This window comes from Chiloscyllium plagiosum, chromosome 9 (assembly GCF_004010195.1).
Source record: "Chiloscyllium plagiosum isolate BGI_BamShark_2017 chromosome 9, ASM401019v2, whole genome shotgun sequence".
Classification (NCBI taxonomy): domain Eukaryota; kingdom Metazoa; phylum Chordata; class Chondrichthyes; order Orectolobiformes; family Hemiscylliidae; genus Chiloscyllium; species Chiloscyllium plagiosum.
Genome location: NC_057718.1, coordinates 68918053 through 68931763, shown reverse-complemented (window position 1 = coordinate 68931763; position 13711 = coordinate 68918053). Strand labels below are relative to the sequence as shown.

At 41.4% G+C, this 13711-nt stretch overlaps 1 protein-coding gene across 1 annotated transcript in view; it reads right to left on the bottom strand.

Moving 5' to 3' along the window:
- Window positions 1-13711, bottom strand: part of LOC122553185 (synaptojanin-2-like) — a 203395-nt gene that overhangs the window by 70997 nt on the left and 118687 nt on the right. The window contains exons 8-9 of the mRNA XM_043696773.1: window positions 6739-6911; window positions 4264-4345 (exon numbers count right to left, since the gene is read on the bottom strand). Coding sequence (XP_043552708.1) covers window positions 4264-4345; window positions 6739-6911 — 255 coding nt within the window. The remainder of the gene's footprint in view (window positions 1-4263; window positions 4346-6738; window positions 6912-13711) is intronic.

The window sequence follows — 13711 nt, the reverse complement described above, 5'->3', positions numbered from 1 at the left end:
CCTCACCTTGTCTCAGTCAAATCCATCGAACTCAGCACCGCCTTCCTAACCTGCAATCTTCTTCCTGACCTCTCTGCCCCCCCCCCAGTCTGACCTATCACCCTCACCTTGACCTCTTTCCACCTATCGCATTTCCGACGCCCCTCCCCCAAGTCCCTCCTCCCTACCTTTTATCTTAACCTGCTGGACAAACTTTCCTCATTCCTGAAGAAGGGCTTCTGCCCGAAACGTCGATTCTCCTGTTCCCTGGATGCTGCCTTACCTGCTGCGCTTTTCCAGCAACACATTTTCAGCTCTGATCTCCAGCATCTGCAGACCTCACTTTCTCCTCTATGGATCTATAGCCCTAACAGAGTGTTATGATCTATTGCATAGAGATTTGAATGCAGGAGTAGGGAGGTCATGCTTCACTTATCCGCAGCATTGGTGAGATTGCATCTGGAATACTGAGTACAGTACTGGTCACCATACGTATGGAAGGATCTTAATGCATTGGAAGCAGTTCAGAGAAGGTTTACTAGACTATTACCTGGAATGAGTGGATTACCTAATGAGGAAAAAAGATTCCAGGATGCTATGTTGCCTCCCTGTTGCCAGAGTCAGGGATGTCACTGAATGGCTACAGGACAGTCTGAAGGGGGAAGGCAAACAGACCGATTGTGGTGCATATTGATACCAATAACATAGGTAGGAAAAAGGAGGATGTCCTGAAAGCAGAACTTAGGGAGCTTGGAAGTAAAATAAATAACAGGATCCAAAATATAGTATCCCTGGATTATTCTAGTGCTGCATGTGAGTGTATGCAAAATTAAGAGGTTAATTGAGATGAATACGTGCCTTAAGAGATGGAGAGTTTTGGTTTCAGGATTATTCGCCCATTTTTGGAGGCGGTGGGACCTGTATAAGATGGGACCAGCATCCGGAAGGAAGGTACTGTTGGAGAGGGTTTAAACTAATTTAGCAGGGGGTGTAGGATCCAGAGAGAAAATTCAGCGTGGGAAGATAGAAATTAGAACTAACAGCAAGTGAGCCAGGATGGAACAGACATTATAGCCCAGTTAAGGCGTAAGTAGGTTTGGCAAATTTGAATGGTATTCATTTTAATGCAAGGAGTCTGATGAACGAGTCTGACAAACAAAGCAGATGAACTAAAAGTGCAAGTTAAAACATGGGGGTATGATGTAATTGCTGTCACTGAGATGTAGTTCAGAGGGGGGAAAGACTGGCAGCTCAATATTCCAGGATACAGGGTCTTCAGGCAAAATAGAGGAGGTAAAAAAGGAAGCAGTGACACAATTTTGATCAGGGAATCAATAATAGCAGTATGTAGAGAAGACATCTTAGAAGGCTCTTCAAATTAAATTTAATGGTTGGAATGCAAAAACCAAAAGGGAGCAATCTCATTACTGGGAGTGTACTAAAGGCCACTAACAGTCCAAGGAAAAAAAAAGAACAACTGTGTCGGCAAGTTTCAGAGATGTGTACAAGTAATAGGGTAGTGATAGTAAGGGATTTCAACTTCCCCAACATTAATTGGAGTAGTAATTGTGTGAAAGGTTTGGATGGAGCAGAATTCTTAAAATGCAGCCAGGCCAGCTTTTTAAGCAATTCGTGAAACATCCTGAACTTAATTTTAGGTAACAAAGCTGGGCAAATGGCTGAACTCTCAGTAGGGGGGTATTTTGCAGATCATAACTCCATTCAATTCAAGATTGTTCTGGAAAAGGATAAGGATGGGCCTGAAATCAGAGTTCTCAACTGAAGCAAGGTCAATTTTAATAAGATGAGATTTGATTTGGCCAGTGTAGACTGGGAGCAGATACTTTCAGGTAAAATCACTCTCACGGCAATTGGGTGCATTCAAGAATTTGGAGAGTAGAGGGCCATGATATTTTAAAAAAGAAAAAAGATGAGACCATCAAATCTTATGAATCCTGGATATCCAGAGATACATAGCATTAAGAGAAAAAGGGAACCTTATGACAGATACTGAGGGGTCAAACTACAGAAGCTCTAGAAAAGTACAGAGTATGCAAGAGGGGAATTTAAAAAGGATATTTGGAGATCTAACCGGATGCGTAAGGATACTGGCAGGTAAAATAAAATAGAATCTTACAGTATAGAAGGCCATTCAACCCATCATATCTGTACAGGCTCCTGAAAGAGATACCCAGTTAGTCCCACCTTCCAGCCCTGTCTCCATAGCCCTCTAACTTCATCATTTTTAAATATATATCCAACTCTCTATGGAACCCAACTCCATCACTCTCCAAGACAGCATATTCCAAATCCTAACAACTCAGAGTAAAGAAGTTTCTCATCATCTCACTTCTAGCTCTCTTGTTGACAATCTTGAAATTGTGATCCCCTAGTTACTGACATATCAACAGGAAACAATATTTTTTCTACTCCATAAAAGTGTTCACAGATTTGAACATCTCAATAAGGTCACCTCTTAATTTTCTCTGATCCAAGGAGAATAAGCCTGATCTCTCTAATCTTTGCTTGTATCTAAAATCCTTCACTCCTGGTATCTTTCTACTAAGTCTCCTCTGAACTCTCTCCAAGACTTTAACATCCTTCCCTAAATAATGTGACCAGATCTGATGACAATACTGAACAAAGGAAAATCCTAAGCTGTTTTTCATACATTAAGTGTCAAAAGATAACGAAGAAAAGAGTAGGGCCCATTAAGGACCACAGCAGTAATTTGAGCATGGACCCAGAGGATATAGGTCGGGTTCTAATACTTTGTGTTGGTTTCCATTACCAAGAGGAATATTGTGGGTATAGAGATTATGTTAATGATACAGTTGAAGAAATTAACTGGATAGATAGTGAGGACACTCTGAGCGGTCTGGCAGGCTTCAAAGCAGATAAATATCCAGAGCTGGATAAAATGTATCCCAGGTTGCAAGTCAGGCAAGGAAGGAATTTGCAAGAATGCTTGCAAAAACTTTCAATTCTTCTCTGGCCAGAGAACTGGAGAACCGCCAATGTGATATTGTTATTCAGGAAGGGAGAGAGAAATAAACCAGGAAACTACAGGCCAGTCTAACCTTGGTGGTGGGGAAACTACTAGAAATAATTCTGAGGGACAGAGTTATTCTGCAAGAAGCCGGGGCAAATCAAGAACAGTGGCATGGTTTGTTAAAAGGAGGTTATGTCAGACCAAATTGATTTCATTTTTTTTAAGAGATAACCAATGTGTAGATGAGGGCAATGTTTTCGATGTAATCTACTTTAGCTGGGTTTTGATATGGGCCTACATTGGAGACTGATAGCAAAAGTAAGAACCCATAGGATCCAAGGCAATTACATCAACAATTAGTTGAATGGCAGGAAGCAGACTGTGATGGTTGATGGGTGTTTTCCCAAATAGAGGTGTGTCAAATGCGGTTCCACAGGAGTCAATGGTGGGGCAGACGACTGTCTCTAATGAGCACTGCCTCTTCACAGGACTGTCCCTAATAAGGATGACTTACCATATATTATGTTGAGTGCACAGTAGTTTACTTTGTGTCAATTCACCAGTCAGAAACCTTCTACCCAATGAAGAGAGGACAGATACCATGTTGGCTCAGTGGTTAGCACTGCTGCCTCACAGCGCCAGGGACCAGAGTTCGATTCCAGCCTCAGGTAACTGTGTGTGTGGAGTTTGCACATTCTCCCCATGTTTGCATGGGTTTCCTCCGGGTGCTCCGGTTTTCTCCCACAGACCAAAGATGTGCAGATTAGGTGGATTGGCCATGCTAAATTGCCCATAGTGTTCAGGGATGTGTAATTTAGGTGCATTAGTTAGGGGAAATGTAGAGTAAGAGGGTAGGGGAATGGGTCTGGGTGGGTTACTCTTTAGAGGGTCAATGTGGACTTGTTGGGTCAAATGGCCTGTTTCCATATTGTAGAGGTTCTATGAGTCAATATTTTATTGAATGCCAGAGCCGGCTCGAAGGGTCGAGTAGTCTGCTCTTATCCATTGTATTATATTCTCTCCCCAAAAAAGCAAGTGAACCTTCCAATTTTTAATTGACAGCCCAACAACTGGAATTGATAGTTGTTTGTAAGGAAGAGGAATTAATGGTTATGGAACCAAGTTGATGGAGATCAGATACACATCAACAATGATACAACTGGTTGCTGGAACAGATTCAAGGTGTTGCAGAAGCTATTCTTATTATTTTTATTTTATTTTATCAAGACGCGCTCTCCAACAATATCTCCTTCAAAATTGGTCTCAATTTCTTTAAAAATTAAAATTATTACCTCCAATGCCACATAAGACTGGACACTGTTTGTCCGATCCAGACAATCAAGGCAATTTGTTCTGAGCACTCCAGACTGCAGACTTAAAAGAACAGATGCAATTAATGGTTTACTTCTGCAGAACAGATTGAACATTATTCAGTCTTGAGGTTGCAAATTCCAATTACTGTATAACACCAGGAAGCCTGACTAAAAATTAAATGTAAAAACAAACGGTTATCAGTGGTATTGTAATTTATAATATCAGTGAAATTTTAGCAATATTATACTTTTCTGAGCAATCTGAAAAATATTGGTTCTGCATCTAGAGATTCAGAAGTAGAGATTGGTACTGTCCTGCCACTTGAGATGGAAAGAGAATAAACTTCTTCTTTTAAGAGTTATTAACCTTTGGAATTCACTACTCAAGGCAGCAGCGGAGGCTGGATTATTGAATTTATTCTGAGAGAAAGGGGATTAAATAATTCAGAAGACTGGGCACCAAAATGAAAAATTTAAAACTACAGACAGCATAGAGAAAGACACATTAACAGGATATTACTGATATAGCTCAGATCACAGAATGCAGAGTTCAAGGTCAGGTATGGAGTGAATTTATGGAGGAAGAGTGGTTAATAAAGGTTAATAATGATGGAAATATAATGCAGTGGCAATAATGGAGACTTGGCTCAAAAAAGGATAGAACTATTAATATTCCTGGGTATAAGGTATCAGGAATGAAGAGAAAGGAAAAAAGGAAGGAGTAACAATTTTGATTAAAATAAAGTGTCACAACACTAGAAAAAGGAAATACCCTTAGATGTTAATGATTACAGTTAAGAAACAAACAAGGATCAATTTCAAACTTGCGTATTTCTCAGACCATCAAATAGTGAGGAGGAGAAAGTGACCCAGATTTTCAGGCAAACTAGGATGCATGAACTATGATAATAGGAACTTAAATGGAACTGTGTGTGATTGAGGACAAACGAGGAAGAAATTTTGAAATGCATATTGGTGAACTTTTTTTGATTATTATGTCACTGTTCAATATGGAAAGTGACATTGCTGGATGTAATCCTGAGGAATAGAGTGGGTCAAATGGTGAATCTAGCCAGTAGTGATCTAAGTTGGGTAATGTATGGAGTATGACAAGGCACAATCTAAAATAAAAATACAAACTGGAGGCTACCAAATTTCAGAAAACTGAAAAGGCCCAGATAAATTGGAGTCAAAGACTGGCAAATGGAAATGTAACAAAACAATAAGAGGTCTTTAAAGAGGAGATGACTACGTACATAACTTACGTACATTCAAATAAAAGAGGGAAAAGGAAGGCAACCAATGTCAGACTGACTTTAATTACAAGGAAGTTTAAAAAAATGTGATAAAGCAGGAAAAGCAGAATTAGAGATCCCTTTTCCTTTCCACAAAAACATGTTGCAATATGAAAAAAAATTCTTTTCCAGCATGACATCTGAGATAATAGTTGAGTTTTTTTTCCTAAAAGTCATGAGTCTATGGACCTCCCATCCCCAAAAGGTAAAGGAGGTAGGATAATTAAATATTTTTAGATAGGTTTTAGGCTAACAAGGGAATCAATTATGGTCACTAGGGAATTTAGAGTTAAGACCGCAGTCAGATCAGCCACGATCTTGTCAAATAGCAAAACAAACTCAAGGGGCCAAATCACCTAAACTTACTACTAATTTACATATCCACATCAATGGCATTGTGCTTTAGAATGAAGATCAGAATTTTAAGTGTGTATTCACTATTTCTCACAACAGCCTTCCATATGGATCCTCTCCCACAATTACATCAAATTGTAAGACTATTTATCTTATACCTGGAGTCCACTAGAAGATGAAATGAATCTTGCTGCAGTCCTAACATTTAGCAAATTATAGCTATCAGAATAAAGATATCACCCACATCTCATCTCATTAATTTATTTCACACAAACTCTAATGGAGGACTCACAACAAGGATCTATCAAACAGTTTATTAAATGGTTATATCCACAAGAAGCTAAATTCTTAAACATTTAAATTAGATAGATCTCTCATTTTGTAAGCACTAATTTCTATTACTTTTAATTGTATTAATATACGTTTTGAGGACATGCCACCTAAACAGTTTTTTAGTCAAGGAGACAGAGAGGACCGCAGATGCTGGAGATCAGAGTTAAGAAGTGTGGTGCTGGAAAAGCACAGTAGGTCAAGCAACATCCGAGGAACAGGAGTGTCAACATTTCGGGCATAAGCCATTCCTGATGAAGGGCTTATGCCGGAAACATCAACTCTTCTGCTCCTCGAATACTGCCTGACCTGCTGTGCTTTTCCAGCACCACACTCTTTCAGTCTTTTAGTTAACCAGACTAAATAGATAGTGTAATTTCAGCAAGGAAAACAAATTGTAATTTTACTTGACTGATGCAGTTTCATAATTTTACCACTGAAAAAGGAAATAGAATAAGAACTTCTAAAGACTCACCAGGGACATATCTGCTCACCACTGGTGAAGAAGCCAAAGTTTTCCAAGTGTTCCTGCAGCTGAGGTTTTAGCAATGAGTGCAGCTTCTCCGCCTTCCCTCCTTTCACACAATGGTGATAGTCAAAATGTATCATTGGCGTGTCAGGGGCATAAGCAGAGGCCCACATCAGTTTCTAGATAGAATAAAAAACACTTATTATATGGCTTCTTTAATGTTCATTTAATTATAAGTCATGAGATGTTCAGGAGAACTGACTGAAGTCTGGATATTTCCCACAAAGAGGGTGAGGCAAACCGGAAACCAACAGCACAGTGTGCACATCAGCCTCAGTCACATTCATCCTGATGTGGATGTGCCAGCGTTGGAGTGGGGTGGTCCAAGTTAGAAGTCACACAACACCAGGTTGTAGTCCAACCGATTTATTTGAAATCACCAGCTTTTGAAGCACTGATCCTTCATCAGGTGAAGGAATAACCTGATAGAATCTCAAACAGTTGCCCTTTTGAACAGTTATTTATAACAATTAGGAATGGGTAGCAAATGCTGGCCAGCCAGTGACACCCACATATCATGTGTATAAATGGAACTGTACATGCCACAGCAGATTCTGTGTGACAGGAGCATATTTTGAACAAAAATGCTGTCTATTGTTCTGATGTGTCAAGTGTTAAAATTTCAGCATTGTCCACTATTGAATTAGGAGAAAGTGAGGACAGCAGATGCTGGTGATCAGAGTTGAGTGTGTGGTGCTGGAAAAGCACAGCAGGTCAGGCAGCATCCAAGGAGGAGAATAGCCATTCAACTTACATATAGTCATAGAATCATACAGCACAGAAACAGACACTTCAGTCCAACTAGTCCATGCTGAATGTAGTCCCAAACTAAACTAGTGCCACCTGCCTGTTCCTGGCTCATTTCCCTTCAAACATTTCCTATTCATGTACTTATCCAAATGTCTTTTAAACATCATAATTATACACACATCCATCACTTCCTCAGGAAGTTCATCACACATGCAAACCACCCTCTGATTGATTATAAACTAAACTGTTACCAGGGTTCTGAAGTTTCCTTTTATTAAAAAAAGTTGTGGTAAAAACGTGACTATAACATAATCCTAGCTAACCTTCCATTTTTCATCCTCAATGTCAAAATCACCAAGACTCTGCTGCCCATTTTCTAAATTGTGCAAACTCCCATTCACCTATCACATCTATGCTTGTTGCTCTATATTGGCTCCTGGTTATGCAATGCTTTGATTGCAAAATTTTTCATCTTAGTTTCCAAATCACTCCATGGGCTTATCCCACCCTACAGAAACAGAAAAATTGGAGCATGAGTAAGTCATTTGGTTCTTTGAGCCTGCTTTGCCATTCATTATGATCATGACTGATCATCCAACTCAGTATCCTGTTCTTATTTTCTACCCATATCTTTTGATCCCTTTAGTCTCAGAGCCATATCTAATTTCTCATGAAAACATTCAATGTTTTGGCCTCAACCACTTTCTGTGGCAAAGAATTCCACAGCCTCATCACTCAAGGTGAAGAAATTTCTCCTCAACTCCATCCTAAATGTATATCCTTAGAATGTGACATAATATCTGGAGTTTCACATGACTGTGACCATCCAACAAAATTTGGGACAGCATGGGTGGCTCAGTGGTTAGCACTGCTGTCTCACAGCACCAGGGACCTGGATTCGATTCCAGCCTCGGATGACTGTCTGTGTGGAGTTTGCACATTCTCCCAGTGGCTGCGTTGGTTTCCTCCAAGTCCTCCGGTTTCCTCCCACAATCCAAAGATGTACAGGTCAGGTGAATTGGCCATGCTAAATTGCCCATAGTGTTAGGTGCATTAGTCAGGGATAAATATAGGGTACAGGAATGGGTCTGGGTGGGTTACTCTTCAGAGGGTCAATGTGGACTTGTTGGGCTGAAGGGCCTGTTTCCATACTGTAGGGAATCTTCAGTTCTATTTACATTTTTTGCTTCATTTTCACCCTTCCAACTACAAGTGATGGGAAGTAGCACATTAGGAAAATAAATTAATTCTGAATTTTTTGAAGGCAATTTTTTGAAGAAGCTTTGAACAAAAGCTTTTAGTTAAAAAATAATGAAAAACAATGCAGAAGGTAGACTTAATATGAATAGGCATTACATATTACAGTGAAAATAAGAAAACTACTGGAAAGACTGAACACATCTAGCAGCATCTGTGGATCAACGAGCTTTCATCAGAACTGGAAAATGTTCAGATGTAACTGGTTTTAAGTATAGAGGCAGACAATTTTATGGGGGGCGCGGGGAGGTGGTGGAACAGCAAGAAGGTAAGTTTGTGATAGGGTAGAAAGCAGGAATGATGAAATATCTAACAAGATGGTAGTGCTTGGTAACATGTTAAGGGAGGAAACAAAATATGGGTTTAGAAGAAATGTAAACAGGACTAGCTTAGCTTAGGAAACTTGGTCAGCATGGACAAGTTGACCAAACAGTCTGTTTCCATGCTGTACGACTCTATAAAAAGGGGGAGAAGATACATTCAACATCAATTGCTGTGGTCCAAGAAAATTGCGAACATGAATTCTAATCTGAAAGTATTGTGGGACTGTGTTCAAATAACAACCGAAATCGTTGAGTGGTGAAAATAGCTTCTTTTATTCAGCAATCACAGTACAAGTTCGACGTGGCAATAGAATCCCGAAATACAGTTCTTACATATATTAAAATTCCATTACTATAGTATTACATTGTTTTATCTATAGCACAGAAAGGTTTGAAGGACTTCTGTCCTGACAGACAGGATAAGGGTTAAAATGTGCTAAATGCAGGCTGCTACTTCTGATGGGATTAAGAGTGTCTATCCAATCCACTTGCATAATTAAGGGGTGTTAGTCCCTTTGTCTTTTAAGTTAGTAAATGTTAGTAAAAATACCTGGCCTATATGCTCTAAATAAGTTAGAAATTGTACCTGTACTTAATAAAAAAGCAAAGGATATTAAACTGATTACTGCAGCTGGGTTGTGAGATTATTTACTATTTGCCGGATGAGTTTCATTCATTCATGCAATTTCATGGAAGCACTGTTTTGTCAGTTAGTGTCTTAAAGGGAAAATAGCCGAGTTAAGAAGTATTTAACAGGAACTTACTAACTGGGGAATCTATTCAGGTCCAGGAGATGGTTGGCAAGGGCTGATTAATATTGTAATGTTGCGTGGAGACTTGACAGGCCTGGCATTGTTTTGTATGCCACACTTATTCAGACATAAACACAGCAAGGGCTGATAAGGTGTGAAAATGTAGTAACTTTAGCGAGCTTGTGAGTGAGTTAATAAAAATAATCTGTAATACAATATCTCAGGGAGAAAGTGATGACTACAGATGCCTCAATCCTGATGAAGAGCTTATGCCCGAAAGGTCAATTCTCCTGCTCCTCGGATGCTGCCTGACCTGCTGTGCTTTTCCAGCACCACACTCCCGAACACAATATCTCACACTACTGAACTCAAAGGTTGAGCCCAGAAGTTTGTAAAGCACATAATTGAAATGATTTAAAAAATCACACAACACCAGGTTATAGTCCAACAGGTTTATTTGGAAGCACAAGCTTTTGGACAACCACCAGATGAAGGAGCAGCGCTCCGAAAGCTAGTGCTTCCAAATAAATCTGTTGGACTATAACCTGGTGCATTGTGATTTTTAACTTTGTACACCCCAGTCCAACACCGGCATCTCCAAATCATAATTGAAATGAGGTACTTTTGAGCTTCACTGACTTCTTTGCCCTTGATCTAAGGAGTGAGACTGAGATAGAGAATTAAATCAACAAGCAATTACAAGCCCAGGATCATCCTTGCAGATTAAATGGAGATTTTCATCAAAGTGGTTGCCCAATCTGTTTAATTTCCACAAATTACAGACCATATTGTCAGCAGTAAATACAATAGGCTTACTTAAAATAAGTACAAGGAGGGTTTTAAGTTTTGGATATGGAGAAGCAAGAAAGTAACAAACCAGATGTTGAGCTTCTTTGGGAAGGCAAGGAGGTATTCATGGTGATTGAGATTTTTCAAAAAGGACAGTCCCCTTGGAATGTTGGATGAGGAAGAGAAAATGTGTTTGGCTGTGGCATCACACTAGAGATGGCAGAAATGGCAGAGGATGATCTGTTCAAATGGAGGCACATGGTTTGGAAAAGAAGGACAAGTGCAACCTTTTATGGTTCTAGGAGTGAGAGAAGAGGGTAAGAGCAATATCTTTGGAAATGGATCAGATATGGTTAAAGCTCTTGTCAGCTATGATGGCAGCATTCAAGGAAAAAGGAAGACTGATTGGAAGAAGAAATATAGAAAGTGACATCATCAAACTGAGACAAAGAACCTTGGAGACTGGAAAGGAGTCCAGAAAAGGAATGGGGTAGGAGGATACAGAGTCAGGGTAGTTGTGGGAATCAGTGGACTTATACCACCTGACAGCCTACACCCAGAACTGGAGAAAAGGAAGGGTGGCATTGGAGGTGGACCAGGTGAAAGAAATGGAAGGATAGAATATGGAATTGGGGGGGGGAGGGGGGATGTTTTTTTCTAGTCAAGAGCAACAAAAAGAAATGAAACTAATTCAGAAAATTACACTGATATTGCCATCAATGCACTACATGCACTACAAATATAGATAAGGTTAGCCTGAATCAAAGAATGTTCAATTCTTTGCCACAAAAAGGCAGGCATATTAGATCAGATTCCCTACAGTATGGAAACAAGCCATTCGGCCCAACAAGTCCATACCGATGCTCCGAAGAGTAACTCACACAGACCCATTCCCCTACCCTATATTTACCCCGACAAATGCACCTAACACTATGGGGAATTTAGCATGACCAATTCACCTAACGTGCACATCTTTGGATTGTAGGAGAAAACTGGAGCATCCAGAGGAAACCTACGCAGACACTGAGAGCATGTGCAAACTCTGCACAGACAGTCGTCCAAGACTGGAATCAAACCCAGGTCCCTGGTGCTGTGAGGCAGCAGTGCTAACCACTGAGCCACTGTGCTGCATATCCAGGGTCCATATATGTTCCCACAGCAATAAATGTTATTTAGAAGAATGGAATTAAAGAGACTGTTTAGTACAAGAGTACTACTCAGTGATAGTCAAAGCTACCCTGACAGCATTTCTTCATACCTTTCTTCCTGTAATTTTATTCTTTTTTATTCATTCGTGGGATGTGCATGCTTCTGGTCGGCAAGCACTTATTCTCCATTCCTAGTTGCCCTTGAAAAGGTGGTGGTGAATTGCCTTCTTGAACTGCTGAAAGTCCACCTGTGAGTTGACCCACAATGCCGACAAGGTGGGAATTCCAGGATGCTCCCCTAGTGACAGTGAAAGGAGGCAATATACTTCCAAATCAGCATGATGACTGGCTTGGAGGGGAACTTGCGAGATGGTGTTCCTGTGTTCCTCTTGCCGTTATCCTTCTAGATATGGCGGGAGAAACAGCAAGTGCACTTGTGGTCATTTTCCAAAATTCACTGAACTCTGGGGTAGTTCCAGCAGATTGGAAAACAGCAAATGTCATGCCACTGTTTAAAATGGGTGGTAGACAAAAGATGAGCAATTATAGACCGGTTAGCTTAACCTGTGTAGTGGGGGAGATGCTGGAGTTTGTTATCAAGGATGAAATAGCAAGGCATTTAGATAGAAATTGTCCCATTGGGCAGACGCAGCATGGGTTCATGAAAGGCAGGTCATGCTTAACTAATCTTTTGGAATTCTATGAAGACAGTACGAGCACAGTGGACAATGGGGACCCATTAGATGTGTTGTATCTAGACTTCCAAAAGGTCTTCGACAAGGTGCTGGACTATACCGGCACACTGGCTCAGTGGTTAGCACTGCTGACTCAGGGACACGGGTTTGACTCCAGCTTCGGGTGACTGTCTGTGTGGAGTTTGCATATTCTCCCTGTGTCTGTGTAGGTTTCCTCCCACAATCCAAAGATGTGCAGGTTAGGTGAATTGGCCATGCTAAATTGCCCATAGTGTTCAGGGATGTGTGGATTGGGTGCATTAGTCTCGGGTGACCAAATCGACACGGACATCTACTATAAACCGACCGACTCCCACAGCTACCTAGACTACACCTCCTCCCACCCTGCACCCTGTAAAAACGCCATCCCATATTCCCTATTCCTTCGTTTCCGCCACATCTGCTCCCAGGAGGACCAGTTCCAAAACCGTACAACCCAGATGGCCTCCTTCTTCAAGGACCGCAATTTCCCCCCAGATGTAGTCAACGATGCCCTCCACCGCATCTCCTCCACTTCCCGCTCCTCCGCCCTTGAGCCCCGCCCCTCCAACCGCCACCAGGTCAGAACCCCACTGGTCCCCACCTACCACCCCACCAATCCCCATGTACAGCGCATCATCCGCCGTCACTTCCGCCACCTCCAAACAGACCCCAGCACCAAGGATATATTTCCCTCCCCTCCCCTATCAGCTTTCCGTAGAGACCACTCCCTCCGCGACTCCCTTGTCAGATCCACACCCCCCACCGACCCAACCTAACCACAACAACCCGACGGTCGGAGGAGGAGCGTCTTATCTTCCGACTGGGAACCCTCCAACCACAGGGGATGAACTTGGACCTCACCAGTTTCTTCATCCCCCCTCCCCCCAACTTGTCACAGCCGAATCCCTCCAGCCCGGCACCGCCTTCCTGACCTGCAGTCTTCTTCTTGACCTCTCCGCCTCCACCCTACTCCGACCTATCACCCTCACCTTGACCTCTTTCCACCTATCACATTTCCAACGCCCCTCCACCAAGTCCCTCCTCCCTACCTTTTATCTTCTCCTGCTGAACACTCTCTGCTCATTCCTGAAGAAGGGCCTGTGCCCGAAACGTCGAATCTCCTGTTCCCTGGATGCTGCCTGACCTGCTGTGCTGTTCCAGCAATAAAGTTTCAACTTTGATAT